Source organism: Schistocerca nitens, chromosome 5 (assembly GCF_023898315.1).
Source record: "Schistocerca nitens isolate TAMUIC-IGC-003100 chromosome 5, iqSchNite1.1, whole genome shotgun sequence".
In the NCBI taxonomy this organism is placed as follows: Eukaryota; Metazoa; Arthropoda; class Insecta; order Orthoptera; family Acrididae; genus Schistocerca; species Schistocerca nitens.
In genome coordinates, this window is record NC_064618.1 from 771,269,730 (window position 1) to 771,293,151 (window position 23,422).

A 23,422-nucleotide genomic window follows, 5' to 3' on the forward strand; every position below is an offset into this window, starting at 1 on the left:
TCCTTACAGTAACTTGTAAAGGAACGACTATTTTTGTTGTGTTAAATACGGTATACAAATGGTGGTAGTATCGCATATATAAGGTATAAAACGGCAGTGTATTGGTGGTGCTGTCATTTGTACTCAGATGATTCGTGTGGAAAGATTTCCGATGTGATTAAGGCCACATAACATGTACTAACAGATTTGGAACGTGGAATGGTACTTGAAGCTGCACGCACGGGACATTACATTTCGGAAATAGTTTGGACTTCAGTATTCCGAGATCTACAGTGTCAAGAATGGGTGAGATTACCACATTTGTAGCATTATATCTCACCACTGGCAACGCAGTGGCCCTTCGAATTCACTTTGAGAGCAGTGGCGTTTGCGTTGAATATTCAGTGGTGACAGACACGCAACACTGTGTGAAATACCCACAGAGATCGGGGAGGAAAGGAGTATAACACAGTACTGAAAAGACTAAAGGACAGTATAGTAGGACATGTATGGTAGTGAAACATGGACTGTGGGAAAAGCGGAACAAAGGAGAATCGAAACATTCGAGATATGGTGCTACAGACGAATGCTGAAAATTAGATGGACTGATAAGGTAACGAATGAGGAGGTTCTGCACAGAATCTGAGAAGAAAGGAATACGCAGAAAACACTTACAACGAGAAGGTACAGGATGATAGGACAGCTGCCATGACTTCAGGGAATGACTTCCATGGTACTAGAGGGACCTCTGGAGGGTAAAATCTATAGAGGAAGACAGAGATTTTGAATACATCGAGCAAGTAATTGAGGATGCAGGTTGCAAGTGCTACTATGAGATGATGAGGTTGACATAGGAATTCGTGGCGGGCCGCCTCAAACCAGACAGAAGCAGAAGACTGGTGTAAAATATAAAATTAAAAAAAAGTAAATAAATAAACGCATTAAGTAGATGTAGATGTAAAATCAGTGAATTTCAGTCTCAGCACACAGTCACCAGAGCTGAATTATATATTTGAGTCTTAATTCAATTATACTCTCTGCCAATTGTATTTCCCTATAGACGTTTATTAACTTATTTCACCTTTTCCTGAATCACAAGCCTGGTATGCAACGTGACATCCTAATTACCATTTTCACTTAAATCGGTGAACAATATTATATAATGCATACAGTAGGCTGAAGTTGAAGAAAGTAGTCAGGAAGAGTCAGTACGCAAAGAAATGGGTTACGGAAGTACGAAGGCATGAAGAGAGACGGTTGTAGATACTGCGATAGAGAATAGCTCAGTAGGCAGTTCTCTTGAGGAGGAACGGATATTCCAGAAGAAGACAATCACAAGTTGGAAAGAAAAACATAGGTACAGGGATGGTCACAGCGAAGAAATCATGGGTAACAGAAGAAATACTTCAGTTGATCGAGAAAAAAAGGAAGTACAAAAACGTTCAGGGAAATTCTGAATACTGAAATACAAGTCACCGAGGAATAAAATAAGTAGGAAATGCAGGGAAACCAGACGAAACACTAAGAGTGCAATGAGAATTGCACTGTTAAATACAAAGAAGAGAGCGGATAGGTGGAAAGAGTACATTGAGGGCCCCTGTGAGGCGGAAGATTTGTCTGATGTAATGGAACTAAAACAGGTATCGATGTATAAGTGGTAGCCGGTCAAGTATAGGAACTAGAGTTTAAAGGAGCTTTAGAAGACTTAAGATCAAATGAAGCACAAGGTATACATAACATTCCATCATAATTTCTAAAATCATTGGAGGAAGTGGCAACAAAACGAGTATTCACATTGGTGTGTAGAATGTATGAGCCTGGCGACGTACCATCTGACTTTCGGAAAAATATCATCCACGCAATGCCGAAGACTGCAACAGCTAATAAGTGTGGAAATTATTGCGTATTCAGCTTAACAGCTCGTGCATCAATTTTGCCGAAAAGAATAAGATACAGAAGAATGGAAAATAAAATTGAGGATGAACTACATGACAATTACTGTGGCTTTAAGAAAGGTATAGGCACCAGGGAGGCCGTCCTACGTTGGTTGATAATGAAAACACGACTAAAGGAAAATGAAGACACGTACATAGGAGCTGTAGACCTGGAAAAAGCGTTCGACAATATAATATGTTGCAAGATGTTCGAAATCCTGAAGAAAATACGGTTAAACTATGAGATGGATAATATGTAACATGTACGAGATTCAAGAAGGAATAATGAAAGTGGAAGAAAAAGAACGAAGTACTCGGTTTAAAAAGGCAGTAAGACAAGGGAGTAGTTTTTCACCCGTACTGTTCAATCTATAAATCGAAGAAGTAATAACGGATATAAAGAAAGGTTCAAGAGTAGAATTAAAATTCCAGGTGAAAGGATATCAACAATAAGTTTCGCTTATAACATTGCTATCCTCAGTGAAAGTGAAAAAGAATTACAGGGTCTTCTGAATGGAATGAACAGCGTAATGAATTCAGAATATGGATTTAGAGTAAATCGAATAAGGACGGAAGTAATGAGGAGCAGCAGAAATGAGAACAGCGAGAAGTTTAACATCAGGATTGATGGTCACGAGGCAGATAAAGTTAAGGGATTCTACTAGCCAAGGTGCAAAATAACCAACGACGGATCCAGCATGAAGGACGTCAAAAGCAGACTGGCACTACAAGAAGGGAATTCCTAGGCATAAGAAGTCAACTAACACCAAACGTAGGCCGTAATTTGAGGAAGAAACTTCTGAGAAGATACGTTTGGAGAACAGCACTGTATGGCAGCGAAACCTGGACTGAGGGAAAACCCGAACAGAAGAGAATTGACACATTTGAGATGTGACGCTACAGCCGAATATTGAAAATTAGGTGGACTAATAGGGTAACGAATGAGAAGGCTTTGCGTAGATACTGAGAAGAAGGTAGCATATGGAAAACACTGACAAGGAGAAGGGACAGGACGATAGGACGTCAGTTAAGACGTCATAGAATGACCCTCTTTTAATAGATGGAACTGAAGAGGGTAAAAAATGTTGAGGAAGACAGTGTCTGGAATACATCTAGCAAATGATTCAAATAACTGTGAACGTATATGGCAAGTGCTACTCCATGACGAAGAGATTGGGACAGCAGAATAATTCGGGGCGGTCCGCAACAAACCAGTTAGAAGACTGAATTACAGTATCTGTCAGTTGAGTTTGCTTAAAGACATTCATAAACTTATTTCGTCTTTCCCTGAATCCAAAGTCTGGCATGTGACACAGCATCCAAATTAACATTTTGAATTAAATCCTTGAGCGCTATTATACACATAAACTGGTACATAAGCGAAAAATTACAACATGTTCTCTTTGAACTTATCTTTCAGTAGTAATATTAGAACATAAAGTTTGTTCGCGATGATGCAATTTCTGAGAGGTCCTCAGGCGGCGGAAAGGAACTACGTGCACATATTAATCTTGGTTAAAAAGTAGAGATTTTAGGTTTACACTGAAGCAAGTTTTAGAGTTAAGAGAATCCATCCTGCTACTCGTTGCGCTTTGCAGCAGTGAATGGAGAAGTTCACCACTACACTAAATTCACCCTTACTGCTAAAAGATTTTCCCCCCTAGTTTTGCACTTTTAACATAAACTTATTCGCCCTATCAGTACCTAACGCAGATTGCTTATCTTTTAAAATTTTTTATTCTATTTGACAGTATATCTCAGGGCATAAATAATTATTTGAAACTAACATGAACGTGCAAGAAAATTACAAAAGACAGGGACAGCTCACAAGATGGAGTCTCTCGCAGCTACAGACTTCATTACTATAGCGTTGGAGACTGATTTTGCTCTATTATTTAGTGTGTCATAGTGGTCGCCGGTTATCTTGCACTAATGTTCTACAGCACATAGGAAACATCGCACTGCCGGCCGGTGTGGCCCAGCGGTTCTAGGCGCTACATCCTGGAACCGCGCGTCCGCTACGATCGCAGGTTCGAATTCTGCCTCGGACATGGCTGTGTGTGATGTCTTTAGGTTAGTTGGGTTTAAGTAGTTCTAAGTTCTAGGGGACTGAAGACCTCAGACGTTAAGTCCCATATTGCTCAGAGCCATTTGAACCATAAACATCGCACTAAAATTGAGTCATTTCTCTTCCAATGTGTGCCGCAAATTGCGCTAAAATTACGCCACTCCTCTTCGAACATGAGCCGGAAATCGCGGTTAAACTACGCCCTTTGTTTTCGAACGCACGCTGATAAGCCATTAAAAAGAACAGAAACATGTTTTGAAAGCTCTGCCCATTACAGTTAGAAACCAGTATCCATTGCTGAAATGAAGGTCAGCCATACTATGCTCAGTTCGAAGAATAGGCGTAGCTATCCGTTTTAGTGTAGGCATGCACTGATGTGGTATCATCCCTTCTAGCAATCTGACTGCTGTGTTGCTCAGCGAACCAGGACAATATTTTTCTTTGCGACTGTGTGATGTGTGTTGTGGAAGTGTAGAGTACAAGTAAGTTTTGAGAATCTGTTGTTGTAATGGCGCCGTAACTGAGTGATATTGTGCACGGACTGGAAATTCCTGTACTCAAGTCCGGTCCCTACTGTTATCAACTTTACTCTTCCATTTAATTTTTAATCCTTGCATTGTCAAACTTTTATTTATAGATTTAAATATATTTAATCAGTTCAGTTTATATATGTAATTTTAAAATTTTCTATTTAGTTAGGATTACACCATTTAAGTCAACAGGCTATGGGCTAACTGATGGTAAAACAAGCTAGTACACTAGAAGTTTAGTATGAAAGCGTTTTCCTTAGACGATCTGCTACATAGGCACTTTTCCAATAGATCATTGGAGGAGAAAGAGAGTTTTAAAGAGTTAGGCGGATCTACTTCAAATGTAAGTCTAAGAACAGGGAGTGTGGGACGAGGATCACCGATATGGCTTACATAACACCGATAATTTCGAAATACTTGCAAAGTGTTTTGATTATACTCTTAAATGTTCAGAACAAATACATGAGCAGAAATACTCAATCGCTCACGAAAATCTAGAAGATTTACATACAGCTCTGAAAGAAACCGAAAAAGTTATTAAAACAATGTAAACGTAGTGGAGAAGACTCTGTAACAGTCTCCAACGAAAATAAAAGAATAAGCTAAAACTAATATCGGAGAAAAGCTGGAAACAGAAGAACTCCCATAAGATAGGCAATAAATAAAATATTATCAATTACAAATAAATTTCTTTGCGTGCAGTTGCATATGGCATATTTTCCAAGATTATATCAAACAGAGTAGAAACACTTCAAGTGCCATAGGACCAAATAGAGGAGTAATTCTCCAAGGTCATGGAATGTGTCAACATATAAAATTACAATATAAAAGTAATAACAGATAAATATAAAATGTTTATCAACACAAAAATGTCCATTAGTTTAAGCAAACACAATCAAAACAATATAACATAACAATTAGCTTAATTTTTCAAGGAACTACTCGACAGAAGAGAAGGAGTGACCCATGAGGAAACTCCTCAGTTTCGATTTGAAAGCACGTGGATTACTGCTAAAAGTTTTGAATTCTTTTGGTAGCTTATGAAAATGGATGCAGCAGTATACTGCACACCTTTCTGCACAAGAGTTAAGGAAGTCCGATCCAAATGCAGGTTGGATTTCTGAGGAGTATTAACTGAGTGGAAGGTGCTGATTCTTGGGAATAAGCTGATATTCTTAAAAAGAAACGACAGTAAAGAATATACATACAGTATATTGAGAGATCAATGTAAAATACCCAGACTAGTGAACAGACAAGAGGTTCACAAACTTACACCTCTAATTGCCCGAACTGCCAGTTTCTGAACAGAAATATTTCAGTCACCCTTAATACTAGAGGGCAAGTCTTTATATAAATAAGGAACAGGAGTGGCCCCAACACTGATCCCAGGGGCACCTCCCATTTGACCATACCCCACTCAGACACCACATCATAGCCATTCTCAATACTGTGAATAATGACCTTTTGCTATCTGTTGCTAAAGCAAGAGATGAACCAGTAGTAACCTACTCTCCGTATTCCGTAATGGTCCAACTTCTGGAGCAATATTTTGTAATCAACACAATCAAACGCCTTAGTTAACTCAAACAATATACCTAACTTTCGAAACCTTTTGTTTAACTCATTCAGTACCTCGCAGAGAAAAGAGAATTTAGCATTCTAAGTTGTTAAACGACTTCTAAAGCCGAACTGTACATTTGATAGCAAATTATGTGACATAAAATCATCAATTATCCTTAAAAACACAGCCTTTTCAATAACTTTAATAACTTTAGAAATCACTAATGGCATGGGAACAGGTCTAAAATTGTCTACATTATCCCTTTCTCCCTTTTTATAAAATGGCTTTACTACTGAGGACTTTAATCGTTTAGGAAACTGACCATTCCTAAGGAAAAATTACAAATATGGCTATGTACAGGGCTAACATGTGCAGCACAGTACTTTAATAATCTGTTAGGCACTCCATCAATCCTTATTCGTCAGTGATTTAACGATTGACTCAATCTACCCCTTTAGTGAATCATAGAGAAGTATTTCAGACATCAATCACGGAAAGGCATGTGCCAAGACAGTTATATGATTCCCCGTAGAAACTATATTTTTATTTAATTCACCACCAACGTTGAGAAAAGATTGTTAAATAATGAACATATATCTAATTTATCAGTAACAGAAATATTTTTTCTACAGACTAATTTTACATTGTCGACCTTGTGGTGCTGAACAAACATTTCATTCGCAATTGTCCATATGATTTTAATTTTATCCTATGAATTACCTATTCTATTTGCAATCCACATTCTCTTTGCCTTCCTAATAATATTTTTAAGCGCCTTACTGTACTGTTTGTAATGGGCTATTGCTGCCTAATTGTGACTAATCCTAACATTTTGATATAACTCCCACACTGTTCTACGTGATATCTGTATCCCACTAGTCAGCCACCCAGGCTACCTTTTACTGCTAGTACCCCGTTTAGAACGTTCTAATGGGAAGCAACTTTCAAACAGCATGAGAAATGTGTTAAGGAAAGCATTCTATTTGTCATTTATGTTATCGGCACGATAAAGATCCTGCCACTCTTGTTCTTTGACGAGGTTTAAGAAACTCTCTGTTTCCGTTGGATTAACTTACCTACGCAGTTTGAAATTATATGTGGCATTTGTTTGAATACATAGGTCTTTTAGTGTTATAATTTGTGCATCATGGTCTCAAAGACAGTTCATCATTTTATTAACAGTATGCCCATCTAGTAATGAAGAATGAATAAAATATTGTCTGTGACTGTGCTACTGTCCCCCTGCACCCTAGTTGTAAAAGACCCATTCAGCATCAGACCATATGGATTAGGAGAATTACCAGCATCCTTTGTCTTGCACAATCATACACAAAATTAATATTGGAGTCACGACTTATAACTTATTTCTGGTACTTCCTATAAAGTGAATCATGAACCCTCCCTAGCTTGAGCCGAAATGCTCTGAAGTCAGAGTTAGGGGACCTATAAACAACAACAATTAGAAGTTTAGTTTCACTAAATTCAGCTGTCCTTGCATAACATTCAAATATCTGTTCATTGCAGTTCCATGATACGTCTGTGTACTCAAATGGAATACTGTTTTTTTACGTACATGGCCACTCCCCTACTCCGCAAGGAACTCTGTGAAAAACAGCCCCCTAATCTGTACTCTGGTAAAGGAAGCCTCTGAATTGTCAAATTATTTATGTGGTGCTCCGACATACCATTAATTTCAGAGTCAACGTTTATAAGCAGTTCAATAACTTTATCTCTAATACCTCTTATGTTTTGATGAAATATACTAATTCCTTCTCTACTTGGACACATGACATCCTCTGAAGGTGACTTCTTAGTCAGATAGACATCCTTTAAGCAGATATACCTATCAGCTGACCTCAATCTAAAAAAGGTGCAGCTCTAAGACTAACCATTACAGTAATTTTTCCGTGAGTGATCCCACCACCACCCACTACACTGTCACCTATAAGCTTTGCCAGCCTCCCCTTCCCATACGTATTGAGGTGCAGGCCATGCCTAGTGAAACCCGACCTACTGATAGACTCAACTGGCCCCACTGCAATGTAGCCCATGCCCTCTACCATCAGTGCCCTGTCCTGCCCCATGTTGACGCGCCTAATTGCGGCATTAAGATGAGGCCCATCATGACGCTGTAACAGTTGCACGAAGTACACATGGGTGCCACCAGTTTGAGTAGTTTTCTTTACCAGGTCACCACCTACATAATATTCCCCTTCCCTGTCAAGACTATTCCCTGCTCCACCCACTGTCACTACCTGATCCTCCATAAAATGCCTGCATAGCTCCCCTATGCTGTCAGTCACCTGAGCCAACCATGCACTAAGCTTCACAATGATGGTGACCCGGTACTCACTCTCCAACACTTTGTGCAACTGCTGCCCCACACCTCTACCGTGTGAACTACCTAGCAGGAGAACCTTATTCTTTCTGTCACGCTTTGCAACTGACTTGGGCCTCCTAACTGCTGAGGACTGCTGCATGTTTCCTACAACTACAGCTACAAGCAGTAAACAGTAAAGTGGATTTATAAAGAGCAGATCATGTTATGAATAACTACTTAATGTGATGTCAATCGTCTGCCACAGATTCCTGGATTCAAAAGATGTTCGTTGGTTTCCAAAAATTCCATTGATTCCGTTGACAGAAACTGTAAATAAAATAAAACGATGTGAGTAGAAGTAGGTTGACGCCATTTCAAATTCGTGCAATATTTCTCCTGAGTGTGTCGTAGGAAAAGTAAAACCACTCTCTAAAGATATATGTGTAAAGTATGAGGGCTTCATGAGCACCGCTTCATGCAACGGCAGGTAGTCCAGTGATTTAAGAGAACTAACAGTTATCGGCTCACTTTCGATTTCCGCAGATCCGATAATTCTTTTATACTTCTTGTTATCCTCCCACTTTTAAAGAACGAAATTTAAATAAATTAATGTATAATATATTTAAAAAAGTTCATTTTATGTACACTAAATTAATACAGTTATTTTAGTTATGATTAGTATCTTTGTAAGCCAGAAAGCTACTGGTCATAACATTGTAGCACCCTGGTAAAATCTTGCACGTGTCACCGCTTTTATTACTATTGCCAGCACAGAAATTCAAAGATAATGACTTACGAGACCATGATGCTACCACATTTATCTTAAATAACAGACAGTCATTAGAAATGTTTGATGCAAATCATGCTCTTAGCTTTATCAAAAGCACAGCAGATATCGAGAGTACTTACGTTGTGCAGCCACTGCACCCTGAACGCCTGGGGCTGCGCCTTGATGCGGCAGTCGAAGTACACATCCGAGCCCTCACGGATGTCCGTTGGGTCCAGAGACGGGCCGAGGCTGACCGTCACCTCAGGGGCGTCTGGAAGGACAAACAAAGGCTTCGCTGGAGCTCCACAGATCCCCACACCTAAGAGTGTTCATAGCCTGTCAACGCTGTACAGTAGAGGTTACGGTGAACCATGAATAGCTACTGTTGGCAAGGTGGGCATTACTCGTGGTATAAAAAATCAGTATATGTGAATAAATATTCCGTACTCAGTAAACCATGTCAGCAAATCATAAGTATATCATAAGTGCACTTTCACTAAAGGCGTGTTATAGTAACGACGTTTTAATTGAGTCGAAAAGGTTCTCAGAACCCTACGCTCCTCTACTATAAAATAAAAAATGCTAAGGTCGTATTGTTTTTCGCATATTAAGTACCGCAATTTTTTCGAGGTTTTGCATGCCACTTTTTTGTAATTAATGCTTAACGAAACCACAACATTTCTTACATAATGTAGTAGCATATTCTCTTACACTTCTTTCTGAAAGTGGTTTAATATCCGAGAACCATTACTTGGCCATCTTTTATAGTACAACCATCTACAAAAAAAAGTAAATAACTAGTGTTACACACCTGCCTCCAAACGATGTTTCTTATTGATACCTGCACGCAGACTAGTTGCTTTGATTCAGGAACCTAAGTTGTGGAGTAATTCAATAGCTTTAATTCTGCAACACGTGAATTCATAACAAAGAACTGAAAACCGAGTCTTTTAAGTCTTTCACCCATGTCATTTACATTTTTCGCCATATGGGGAACCCTTGTTTCAAAATTCCAATTTTAACATGCGAAATACATCTATCTACATCTACATCTATACTCCGCGAGCCACCTTACGGTGTGTGGCGGAGGGTACTTATTGTACCACTATCTGATCCCCCCTTCCCTGTTCCATTCACGAATTGTGCGTGGGAAGAACGACTGCTTGTAAGTCTCCGTATTTGCTCTAATTTCTCGGATCTTTTCGTTGTGATCATTACGCGAGATATATGTGGGCGGTAGTAATATGTTGCCCATCTCTTCCCGGAATGTGCTCTCTCGTAATTTCGATAATAAACCTCTCCGTATTGCGTAACGCCTTTCTTGAAGTGTCTGCCACTGGAGCTTGTTCAGCATCTCCGTAACGCTCTCGCGCTGACTAAATGTCCCCATGACGAATCGCGCTGCTTTTCGCTGGATCATTTCTATCTCTTCTATTAATCCAACCTGGTAAGGGTCCCATACTGATGAGCAATACTCAAGAATCGGACGAACAAGCGTTTTGTAAGCTACTTCTTTCGTCGATGAGTCACATTTTCTTAGAATTCTTCCTATGAATCTCAACCTGGCGCCTGCTTTTCCCACTATTTGTTTTATGTGATCATTCCACTTCAGATCGCTCCGGATAGTAACTCCTAAGTATTTTACGGTCGTTACCGCTTCCAATGATTTACCACCTATGGCATAATCGTACTGAGATGTCAGACAGCAGACAAAATGATCTCCCCTAATTAGTTATCCTTCTCTATTAACTGGGGGAATTTGTCGTTGCAAAGAGTATTGGTTATAATCCCAGCGTACTTTTATTCTTAGTTTTATGCGGTTATTCTTAACGAAGAACAGACACTAAAAATATCAGTTTGGTTTGGAGAAGACAGAAGAAAAATTGGGTTACATTACTAGAAATTGTGATCCAAAGAAAACTTTCAGCTATGTATGAAGCCATAATACGATCGCAACATTAAAATTTGTGGAAGACGAATGATATACAATATCTACAGAATTCAAGTTGGAGTATAAAGTAATGAAAGACAATTTTGTATTACTAAGGATACGAACCACAGCGTATATCGCCTTTGATTCGAGGCTGCAAACAACAAAATCAGTGCAGCGAATGGAAGAAAATTCCAGAAGGGAGAAAGCGTGCAAGGGAAGCAGATGTCAGTGTAAAGGTTCACAAACGATATAGCATTTCGTACAGGAAGGAAAAGGAATGGGCAGCATAAATAGCACAGTATACGACTCAAGAACCAACGGAGAAAAGATGAAGGCGATGAAGAGAGAAACGTCTTAACATGATCCATTCCATCGGCTCTATTTAGCTTCCTTCAACCTTCGCAGCACCTCTGTTTGTCTGTGGAACTGTGCTTTTGATGCTGGGGAGGACGAACAGTTCAGTGTATCATTAATGTGGTAAAAGGACGTTCCGATTCTGTAATTTCTTAAATTTTACCCTACATCTGACACATCTGTAGGTATACAAAGTTGTAAGTAGGCTGTTTAGGTTTTTATATTGGTAACGCCACGTAGCGCTCTGTATGAAAATCACTGGCTTGCTGTGTGCAGTTTGTGGCTGGTTGGCATTGTTGTAATACTCGCCATTGTAGTGTTGGGCAGTTGGCTGTTAACAGCGCGTAGCGTTGCGCAGTTGGAGGTGAGCCGCCAGCAGTGGTGGATGCGGGGAGAGAGATAGCGGAGTTTTGAGAGCGGATGATCTGCACGTGTGTGCATCAAAGACAGTAAATTTGTAAGACTGCATGTCATGAACTGCTATATATATTATGACTTTTGAATACTTTAAAGTAAATACATTGTTTGTTCTCTATCAAAATCTTTCATTTGCTAACTATGCCTATCAGTAGTTAGTGCTTTCAGTAGTTAGAATCTTTTATTTAGCTGGCAGTAGTGGCGCTCCCTATATTGCAGTAGTTCGAGCAACGAAGATTTTTGTGAGGTAAGTGATTTGTGAAAGGTATAGGTTAATGTTAGTCAGGGCCATTCTTTTATAGGGATTATTGAAAGTCAGATTGCGTTGCGCTAAAAATATTGGCTGTCAGTTTAGTGTCGATCAGAATACGTAAAGAGCGAAATGTCTGAGTACGTTCAGTTCTGCTCAGCTGTTTGAAAATCAAATAATGTAAGAGGTTTATCAGCACAGTAATTCATTAAAGTTTTTAAGGGGACCTTTCACATGTCGACCCTTAGCCGAGGATACCTCACTGGAATCTTCTGATTTTTTCTTGTAGTTTGTGAAATTATTGTAGCTATTGTTTATTGCTAGCACGTATTTATAGAGAGAATTTCCTTTGTAGTTGTAGTTTTTCATTGTTGTACAGTAAAACAGTTGTGGCATGCATGTAGATTTGCACCAAGTATTTTGCAGCTACGCTTGCAATTAACTAGATATTATTTTCAGTGCTATGTTAATATGTTTTCTTATTTTTGCTCTTCAAATTGTGCTTTTCTTGTTTTCGTGTGAAATACGTGATAATTATGGCGTGTGAAAAACGTAACACTAGGCTCCAAAGTAAACTGAGAAATGACAGTGAAGACGAAAGCAGTGTGTTAGCGCCACCGCGTAATGAATTAACTGATGTTCAAAGTAGTAATTTGGTAATTGTGCATAGGGAAATGGATCGGGCTACAAATAATGGTGTAGACAGTGAAACAATTAGTGAACAGGGAAGCATTATCGATCGATCGGTCGGCAACAGCTCGCCTCAGGAATCCGAAGTGAAATCTTGCATATACTGTAGATTCAGGTTTTGCGTCCTCACCGTTTTCTCAAATAAGTAAAGACACATTTTCTGCTTTTCAAAATGCGAATATTGGCGGTTCAAATTCGCTGCCGAATAGCACTCAGGAACATGTTTCAGACACCAGTGCATTGTTATTACAATTAATGCAACAAATGGGACAAAAGCTTCTAAAGTTAGACACACTGGAACAAAATCTTCAAAAGTTAGACACAATGGAACAAAATCAGAGACAAACACAGAAAAAGTTAGACACAATAGAACAAATTCAGAGACAAACACAGCAACAGCTTCAAACGTTAGACTCAACGGAACAAACGCTTGAACAAACACGTGAAGGTTTAACTGCTGAGTTACTTAAAATCGAATCGAAATGTCAAAAAGTCTGTAATGACCTAAAAACACAAATTTGTGATCATTTTCAACCTATTTTTTCACGTCATGAAAATGCATTACAGAATCACGAAGCAGCCATAAAAGAACTTCAAACTATTGTTCATGAAAATCACGACACCTTGCAAGCTAAAATTGACTCAGTTGTATCTACCGATTCGATTACGCATCTTGCAAAAACTCAGGAAAACTTAAAAGACATAGTAGATATGATTTTAACACAAATGGACACTCTGACACTTGGTTCAGAAAAACACACTGAGGAAATCAGTTCACTATCAGAGAAAGTAGCAGAACTTTCAGATCAGTTCACTAACTTATCTACAGAGGTAGATTATAATCTGAATGACACAAGACCGGTAGTATTTAATGACACAGAAGAGTACGAACAAATTAGGAAATTCAAACAAAATCAGAATCAAATCAATACACAGTACAAAAGAGAAATCCGGGAAGTACAAGATCAGTTGACACAGGTAATACAAGAATTACAAATTTCAGAGGACACTCGGGCTCCAATACGTTAAGAGGGACGTAGAAATACGGAACAGCCACAAAATAATAACACAGGGCACTTCGGAAATTATGAAAGAAATTGGCAAGGTACACCGAATTTTGAGATGGATCCGCCGCAAAGAAGTAACAATGAGCGACATGCGACTCGCCGATATGATGATTTTGACTATAAGCTGTTTATTACTACAAGTAAATTCAATACATTTAAGAATTCTGTCAACGACATTCATCCACAAGCATGGCTCCATCAATTCTCTCATTGTTTTCCTCCCAACTGGTCATTAGAACACAGGTTAGAATTTATGTGTGGCTACTTAGAGAATGAACCAGCTGTAAGAATGCGATCGGTCATTGACGATTGTCACAGTGAAGGAGAATTTTATCATGCCTTCCTCTCAGCATATTGGTCTTAAGCTACAAAAGACTAAGTAAAACATAGCACCATAATGATGAAACATTTCACACAATCTGAATTTTCCAGTCTTGTGAAATATTTTGAAGACATGTTCTACAAGAATCAGTACCTGTCAAACCCATACAGCGCCTCAGAACTCATCCGCATTTGCTTAATCAAATTGCCTGAACATTTACGACATATTAATTTGGCAGGACGTTGCAAAGACGACATTGAAGCTTTCCAAGGACTGTTACAAGAATTGGAACTTGACACTGACAATCGCGGAACGCGAAGACAGGAGCACAACAATTACGGATCACATCCGTTACAATTCCGCGCTGACGGAAATAATAACTGGACACGAGAAGGCTATTCTTACAACGTAAATCGTGACCAAAACAGACACCACCCGTACGACAACCGTTGGCAGAGTAGTAATAATTACAGACGCAACGGTCCAGCGCACAGTTACGATTCAGGGAGAAATTCTCCACCATGTGACCGACAAGAAGGAAAATATGGAATCTATCGACATGACGACAGACGATATGATCGTAACGACAGACCTGAATTGCATCAGAACTAGCGGGATTCAAACAGGGCAGGGCCCTCTCGACAAGGTGAATTTCTAGAAGTTAGTTCTCCAAATCCCAATAATGACGCGCGACAACAAAGAGACGATAGGCAATGACTCATACTGCTGGCAGCCACAAAACGTACTTATGAAGCTGAAGACGTAGCTGCCGTGGCTAGTAATTACGTAAAAATGGAAGACATTAGGGACATCTTACTCCAGGAACACGACGTAAAACATAACAACATTGCATATCCTGTGATTCACATTATAGTAAATGACGTAAAATTTACGGCAGTAGTTGACTCTGGCAGTCCCATTTCAGTAATTAGTGAAACAGCCTTTTGCAAATGCAATAAATCGAACGATTGCCCCACACTTCCGTTACATAAGATTAAATTACGAGGTGCAGTCATTGGAAAAAGTGTAGATGTACGCCGACAAACCAACTTAGAATTCTTTTGTCAAAGCCACAGCTTCTTTCTTATTGTTCCATTATTGTCAACGGAAATTATATTGGGATTAGACTTTTTGAATGAATACAAAGCAATCTTAAACTTTCACGATGCTGAAATAAGTTTAGAGAAAGAAGGTAAGTCAATAGCTTTGAAATATGAAGATTGGCTCTCAAACCATGACGAGGAAATTAATCGGCTCTACCTCCTGTTAGACAACAGTTCGGAATTTTCGACGGAACTTGACACTAACAGTCACTCTGCAAGTACTGACAGGGATGATATCGACGGTGTATTTGATACTAATGAGTTAATTCAGAATAAAATTCAAACAATTGAGAATTGTAATGACACTGAAAGGCAGGACCTTTTTGAGATTTTACAAGCACATTCCAAAGTTTTTACTCACAAAACAGGAACAATCAAGGGATTTCAATACCAATTTCGTGTTCGTGAGCATACTAAATTTTGTGTTAGACCACACGTAATTCCGGCACATTATAGGGACCGTGTTAGAACAGAAATACAATCTATGCTTGACGAGGGCATTGTTGAGCCTGCTGTAAGCTCATACAACAATCCATTACATGTTGTTGAGAAGAAAAATGGATCGATCAGGCTTGTCTTAGATTGGAGACAAATCAATACTATCATCATTCCTGAAACAGACAGGCCGCAAACGTTGGAAGAACCTCTTCAAAATTTTAATGGTGTAAAAGTGTTGTCTTCTATTGATCTCAGATCCAGCTTTTATCAGATCTAACTTCATCCAGAATGTAGAAAATACACAGCTTTCCTGTGTTTCGGCGTTTGTTATGAATTTCGGAAACTTCCTTTTGGTTCGAACATTTCTTCGGCAGCATTCATTCGTGGGCTAAATTCGATATTACCTGAGGTCTTAAAACGTCACATCACCTTATATGTGGACGATATTCTAATAGCAGAAGCTTCATGGGAACAACATAATCGCATCCTCAACAGTTTGTTATGTATTTTTGAAGAATCTGGACTTACAGTTAACTTGGCAAAGTCTGAATTCGGCAGGACAAAGGTGAAGTTTTTGGGACATATTATTTCTTCTGAAGGCATTCAGCTGGATCCTGAAAAGTTAGAAGCAATCAGAGCGATTCCAGTTCCATCCACAAAAAAAAAAGTCCGCAGTTTTCTAGGTCTCGTAAATTTTTGCCGTCGTTTTCTGAATATGCAAATTCTAATTACATCAAAACTTTGTTCTCTCACGGGAAAAAATACTATTAGGAACTGGGACGAACAGGCACAGTTGGAACTCAATTCTTTGAAAGAATCGCTACTTAACGCGCCAATAGTAGCTCAACCAGATCTGTCACAAGATTTCTGCCTTAGTACGGATTCTTCTAAAGTCGGTCTTGGTGCCCATTTATTTCAAGAAGACATAGAAAATGACACTACTGTTCAGAGAACCATTGTTTTTGCTAGCCGAATGCTAACAAAATCTGAAAATAATTATTCCGTTACTGAATTAGAAGCTTTAGCTGTCGTTTGGTCATTTAACTTTCTGGTAAGCACGTAAAAGTATACAGTGATCATCGTGAATTACAATTTCTTATTTCTTCAAAATTAAATCATGACAGGTTAAAACGCTTGGCATTGTTTCTGCAAGAATTCCACTTCATAATAGTCTACATTCCCGGCAAGCAGAACATTGTTGCGGACGCACTGTCACGCGCACCGGCTGGGCTTGAGAAAAGTAACACAGAAGGCAACCTCGTGAAAAATTTCAGTATTCTTTACATTCAGAAAGTCGCCTTTGAAAACTTCATCACCACATTTTTAAAGGACATTGCTCATGAACAAGATAAAGATTTGATCTGGAAAGACATCAAAAGTAAATGGCATGAAAAGACACACACAGATTCGGCAATATTATCTGGTTAGAAACAATATACTCTTCAAACGCTGAACTGTTGATGACAAGCGTGGGTACTTTGCATTCCAGACGATTTTGTTAATAAACTCATTTGGTACATCCATTTCAGCTACGCACTTTTTGGTCCACGCAAATGTTATCATATTCTTCGGACGACTTGTTATTTTAACAATAAGGAAAAGAGATGGTTCAAATGGCTCTGAGCACTATGGGACTCAACTGCTGAGGTCATTAGTCCCCTAGAACTTAGAACTAGTTAAACCTAACTAACCTAAGGACATCACACACATCCATGCCCGAGGCAGGATTCGAACCTGCGACCGTAGCAGTCGCACGGTTCCGGACTGCGCGCCTAGAACCGCGAGACCACCGCGGCCGGCATGGAAAAGAGAATTCGAAGAGTCTTGTCTATTTGTAAACTTTGTCAAAAGGCTAAACCATCTACTGTCTCACATCGTGCTCCGTTGTTTCCTATCATCCCTTCTAAATTTAAAGAATTTGCTACTGTTGATATCTTGGGACCCCTTGTCAGAACATCGAATGGATTTTCGTACGTTCTAGTAGCTGCTGAACTTATTTCAAAATTTGTTTCTTTCACTCCGTTACGTAAAGCCACCGGACGGTCTGTATCCAAAGCCTTGGTTAAAAATTTCTTACGTGAAGTAGGACACGTTAGTTAAGTCATTTCAGATAACGGACCGCAATTCAGGTCTGCTGTTTGGTCACGCATGCTTCGGAATCATAAAATCAAACCTGTTTTTATTTCATTGTACTCACCACACTGTAACCCGTCTGAATGGATTATGAAAGAAATCAATAAGCTTTGCAGACTTTATTGTCATAGAAAGCATCAGTACTGGGACAGATATTTACGATTATTTCAAAACGTGCTGAATGAAATGCCTCATGACTCCACTGCTTTACCACCTATTCTTGTTTTGAAGAATGAAGAACCACCGAACAGAATCTGAGAGATTGTACCTTCTCCGAATGCACGTAAACTGCGACACAAAGACATAATTGATTTGGCTATTAAAAATATAAAATCTGCAGCAGACAAAAGGAGAAAACTACATGGTAAAGCAAATGCAAAGAAATTATATATTGGTCAGAAAGTTCTCATTAAAGCTCATTCATTGTCACATAAGAAGAAACACTTGAGTCACAAATTCTTTCTGATTTACAATGGACCTTACAGAATCCAACGTATACCACATGATAATTGCCTTGAAGTTGAAACTCTGCGTACTAGGAAGAGTAAAGGATTGCACCACATTTCACATGTAAAACCGTTTATTAAGAGATAATCTTTTTTTTTAACTTAGTCTTTCCTATAAAATTTTTCACTTCACGTTACTAGTACTCTTTGTCACACTTAGAAACTGTTAACATGCAACTATGTTTTAAAATTAACTATCCAGTCTAGAGCCTTGGGAACATATCTAGACAGTAATTACGAAAGCATTGTTATAGTGAACAGACGACACAGTGTTATTGTGTGTGTACATTCTCGCCTGTTAGTTGCACGATTACGTAACGACTACAAGGCTTACATACTTAGAACATATTCCAGTACTGCTAACGAGATTTTACTGCAACATTTTGGTTTACTTGAAAATACATTATGGATTTAAAGTGCTTTCTGAGAGATACCAGATGACACAGTGGTTAGTTTATTTGACAGCTACACGACTATATCACGACGCTACTAATGTGTGACACAATTTACATTGTTGCTTTTGCGGTGTACCTGTTTTATATCTGCTCAGTTTTTCTGAATTCATCTGGAAAGGAAAACATGTTTTTATTATTAACTTTTGTGGTATAGCTACAATGTGACAGCCTTTTCTGTAGCACAACAATACGTTACTGTACAATACTTACTTCATCATGGCAATAAGCGTAACAACTACGATATCTATATGCATAGCAATTCACTTTGTTTATTACGAGGTAAGTACATTGACTTCTACAGGACTTCGCTTACAGACGACGATAATTACGACACTTGGCACATTTTTTACCCTTAAGTAATGAGAGAGATTGTCTTACAACAACCTGTCCTTTGGTGTTATTCCGCTATGTGTTTGTGTACTCTTGTGTATTTGTGTTCTTCCTGTATTTATGTGTTTATCTGATGAGACTTTTTTCTAATACTCAGCTACATTCACTATGATGAGGAATAATGTTATCCCCAAATGAGAGAGATTGTCTTACAACAAGATGCACAGTTTAACGCTACAGTACACGTATTTGAGTGATTGATTTTGTACTTAAAACGTTTTTTAAAGATTTAACATTTTTAAAGACTTTGAATTACAATGCTACAAACGTTTTCTGTGATACATTTCATTCCATTGCTGTAATATGTACACCTGAGGGTATAATTACTTTAATCCTCAGGGGGTACACGCTTCCTTTGTGTATCATGTGTCTGGCAAGCACAAGGAGCCCTAGCTAATACGGTATTTGCTTATACAACTTTACACATCGGTACCATATTTCTCTAACACATAAATTACACAGCTATCCGGTCATTTAACTGAGAGAGACAAACATTTATTTTACTACATCAGTGACAGATGTTTACGTAATTACACAGTTGGATAACTTCACACTTATGTAATTGTATTTTGTCTGCACTGTGTGAACTGTTCATATTTTTTCGGAACCATTGTGATACTATGAGAGCTTTGAATGTCGTATTTGGTAAGGGAGCATGATTTTTGAAGTGCGTTTGAGGTAGATGACTTTATTGAAGGTCTTGAAATTATTGAAAGAAGCTGCGACGATTTTGAGATGTGATTGATCTGTTATGATGTTATTATTACGATGACAATGTGTAGTATGCTGTTGAGGTATGTTTATGATCAATAAGATGATGCTACCGTATATGAGGAATGTTATTACGTGTTTATATGTATATTTGAATAATGAGTAGTGGTTAGGGACTCTGATTTGTGATAAAGGATGTTGGAAACCAAGAATCGTACTTTAAGACTTATGAAATGTGTGTAAATGCGTGAATGTATCAGAATGCCGGCGAAAATTTTTTGGACACTGTTATATTTATAAGATTTTGTTTCTGCACATTTGTAATGCAAATTCTCAACCTGTGAAATTTTTATATGAGACTGTCACTGTAGCACAAACTGCTGTCATTAATATTTCGGTAAGAAAAGTAAGTGACCATGACGTAATGCGTTTTGTGCACCCAGCTGTGCCACCTGCCTGGAGAAAAAGCCATTAGGTGGGAAAAAAAAGGAGAGGCCATTAACCTCGCTATTGACATTTCTTTGTAGAAAGCATTTCAAATAAGACACGCTCATACTTGAAACATATGATTACAGTTTTGAGTTCATACTTTCTGATATTTACTGAAATGCCTAGTGAAATGATGAGAAATATTTTATGTCTATACACCTGATTATGACTACTGTCTTTCTAGTTGAGAGATTACTCATTTTGTTTAATATCTAGTTTCTAGCTGCACTGCAGTATTGGTTAAAATAAAATTTAATAGATGTACTAATATAGATATTTTATGCCTACAGATCCAGTAAATAATAATTTTATGATCTACTTCCAAAAAAACGAGGGAGCACAAAAAGAGATTTCCCTTCACAGGAATTGCATACATAATTTTTTTCGATAACTGGGTATCTTTTTAGTAGTGTAAGTTAAGGTGATGCATCACTCTAGTGTTAAGTTCTGACATAGGTGTTAGACATTTCCTATCTTTACTGTAATATTTTTTCTGCTTGAGCTTTGTCGTGTTTAGATATAAGTTATTGCATTTGCTGATGCTGTCTGCCAGGCATAGTGCTACTGAATTTCACTTTGTATTACTCTGTTAAGCCAGTTTTACTACTGATTTATTTTTCTTGTTCGCTGTACATTGCCTTATATTAGTTGTAATATTGCAATTGCTTTGCTAATTTAGATATACTGCTGCTTGCTTTGCCAATTTCCATTTTTTGTCATTGATGTTTGTGTTAATTTGTTGTGTGTTGCTGCATTTCCTAGTATATATATCTGAGCTCAGTAGATTTAAGTTAGCTTAAGATGGGGTAGACTATATAAGAGAACGAGTTGTGATGAATTGGATGAAATGCATTGAGAATCTACAAGAAAATGGTTTGGCCAAAAAAGGATTTGGAAAGAGGATATGAACAAAAAAAAGCAGGGTTTAGGGACAACAGGTTTAGGTAGGATTTTCTTGGAAATAAACGATGAGATAAGATAATGGAAAATAAATAATGAGGTAAAAAATATGTGAACATATAAATACAGAAAGCAAGCTTAGATCGGATTTTTTTGGTGGAAACAAATGTTGAAATAAGAGGAAAGATCTATGGAATGAAGTTTTGGGTTGGACTGCAGTAACAAATGTCACACTGAAAACAAACCCTGACCTGTCCTTTGGTGTTATTCCGCTATGTGTTTGTGTACTCTTGTGTATTTGTGTTCTTCCTGTATTTATGTGTTTATCTGATGAGACTTTTTTCTAATACTCAGCTACATTCACTATGATGAGGAATACTGTTATCCTCAAACGTAATTTGCATTTATATTATGCTATTTACTTTGTAAAGATGTTTAGACATTATTTATCCTGTTTTGTTTTAATGCTCACATGTGAAGTTGATGTCTCAAAAGTTATTCAGACCTTTTATGTATTTACTTATGTCATAATTCCTGTAACGCTGATGTATATGTCTATTTCTATTCTTTTGGAAAGCCTTTATTATTACAAATGTTATCTGTATTATTATGTTTTAATGATGTTTTCTGTATCTTTGTAACTGTATTCTCATGTTATAACATAGTAATTGACACCAGTTTATCAAATTAAGTAACTTGTAAGCATTCATTTCACTGCACACATTTCTGTTGGTCATAGTATATGCAAAATATGTGGAAAAAAAGAGGACTGTTACTGCTCGCACATGTGTTGATAATTCAGCAAGGGACTGGTTAACAGCATTGCTGATTCTAAGGTAAACTCCGAAAACTTTGTGACTGCACAAGTGGTGGTTTATGGACTTGCTATATTGTCCACAACACTCTTCGATGGTGATCGTGCACCTGCACAGTCGCAACAGATGGCTGCTGGCCGTCTCTACAAGGACTGCAGTGGGTCTGCACCTTTGATTACCCACCAATATCATTATTTCTACAAGGACTACAGTGGGTCTGCACCTCTGGTGGCCCACCAATACCATAATCTCTACCAGGACTACAGTGGGTCTGCTCTGTGATGACCTACCTACCGATATTCTTCAAAACTTCGACTGACTCTGCTGTGGGTTTGCTCTGTTGTGGCCCATTACCTGTCTGCATGTCAAGAGTCAGCACTGTCTTTCCGTTGGATGGACAACACTACTTCTTCAAGACTGCATGGAAATCCACAACTTCCGTGTGCACTTTCTTTTACTGCTCAGAATTTGAGAAACACACTGCAATTTTACTGTGATGAATGATCAGGACTGTCTTTATGGACTGTGAGAAAATTTTAGCTTTTGACCAACATTGTATCGATAAGGGTGCGCATTTGATTTCTTTGTTATTGTAATTATGAAAAAATTTTTCAAATGTGTATTGGCCACTGCCCAAAACAATTTGTAAAATTCTTTGTGAGGAGCATGGGGGCTATGTAAGTAGGCTGTTTAGGTTTTTATATTGGTAACGCCACGTAGCGCTCTGTATGAAAATCACTGGCTGTTCTGTGTGCAGTCTGTGTGCAGTCTGTGGCTGGTTGGCATTGTTGTAATACTCGCCATTGTAGGATTGGGCAGTTGGCTGTTAACAGCGCGTAGCGTTGCGCAGTTGGAGGTGAGCCGCCAGCAGTGGTGAATGTGGGGAGAGAGATGGCGAAGTTTTGAGAGCGGATGATCTGGACGTGTGTCCATCAGAGACAGTAAATTTGTAAGACTGGATGTCATGAACTGCTATATACAGGGTGTTACAAAAAGGTACGGCCAAACTTTCAGGAAACATTCCTCACACACAAAGAAAGAAAATATGTTATGTGGACATGTGTCTGGAAACGCTTACTTTCCATGTTAGAGCTCGTTTTATTACCTTTCTTCAAATCACATTAATCAAGGAATGGAAACACACCGCAACAGAACGTACCAGCGTGACTTCAAACACTTTGTTACAGGAAATGTTCAAAATGTCCTCCGTTAGCGAGGAGTCAATCATCCACTCTCCGTCGCATGGAATCCCTGATGCCATGATGCAGCCCTGGAGAATGGCGTATTG

General features: G+C 38.5%; 1 protein-coding gene across 1 annotated transcript in view; it reads right to left on the reverse strand.

Annotated features, from left to right (window-relative positions):
- Window positions 1-23,422, reverse strand: part of LOC126260711 (hemicentin-1-like) — a 768,668-nt gene that overhangs the window by 122,997 nt on the left and 622,249 nt on the right. Inside the window, exon 8 of the mRNA XM_049958048.1 lies at window positions 9,302-9,432. Coding sequence (XP_049814005.1) covers window positions 9,302-9,432 — 131 coding nt within the window. The remainder of the gene's footprint in view (window positions 1-9,301; window positions 9,433-23,422) is intronic.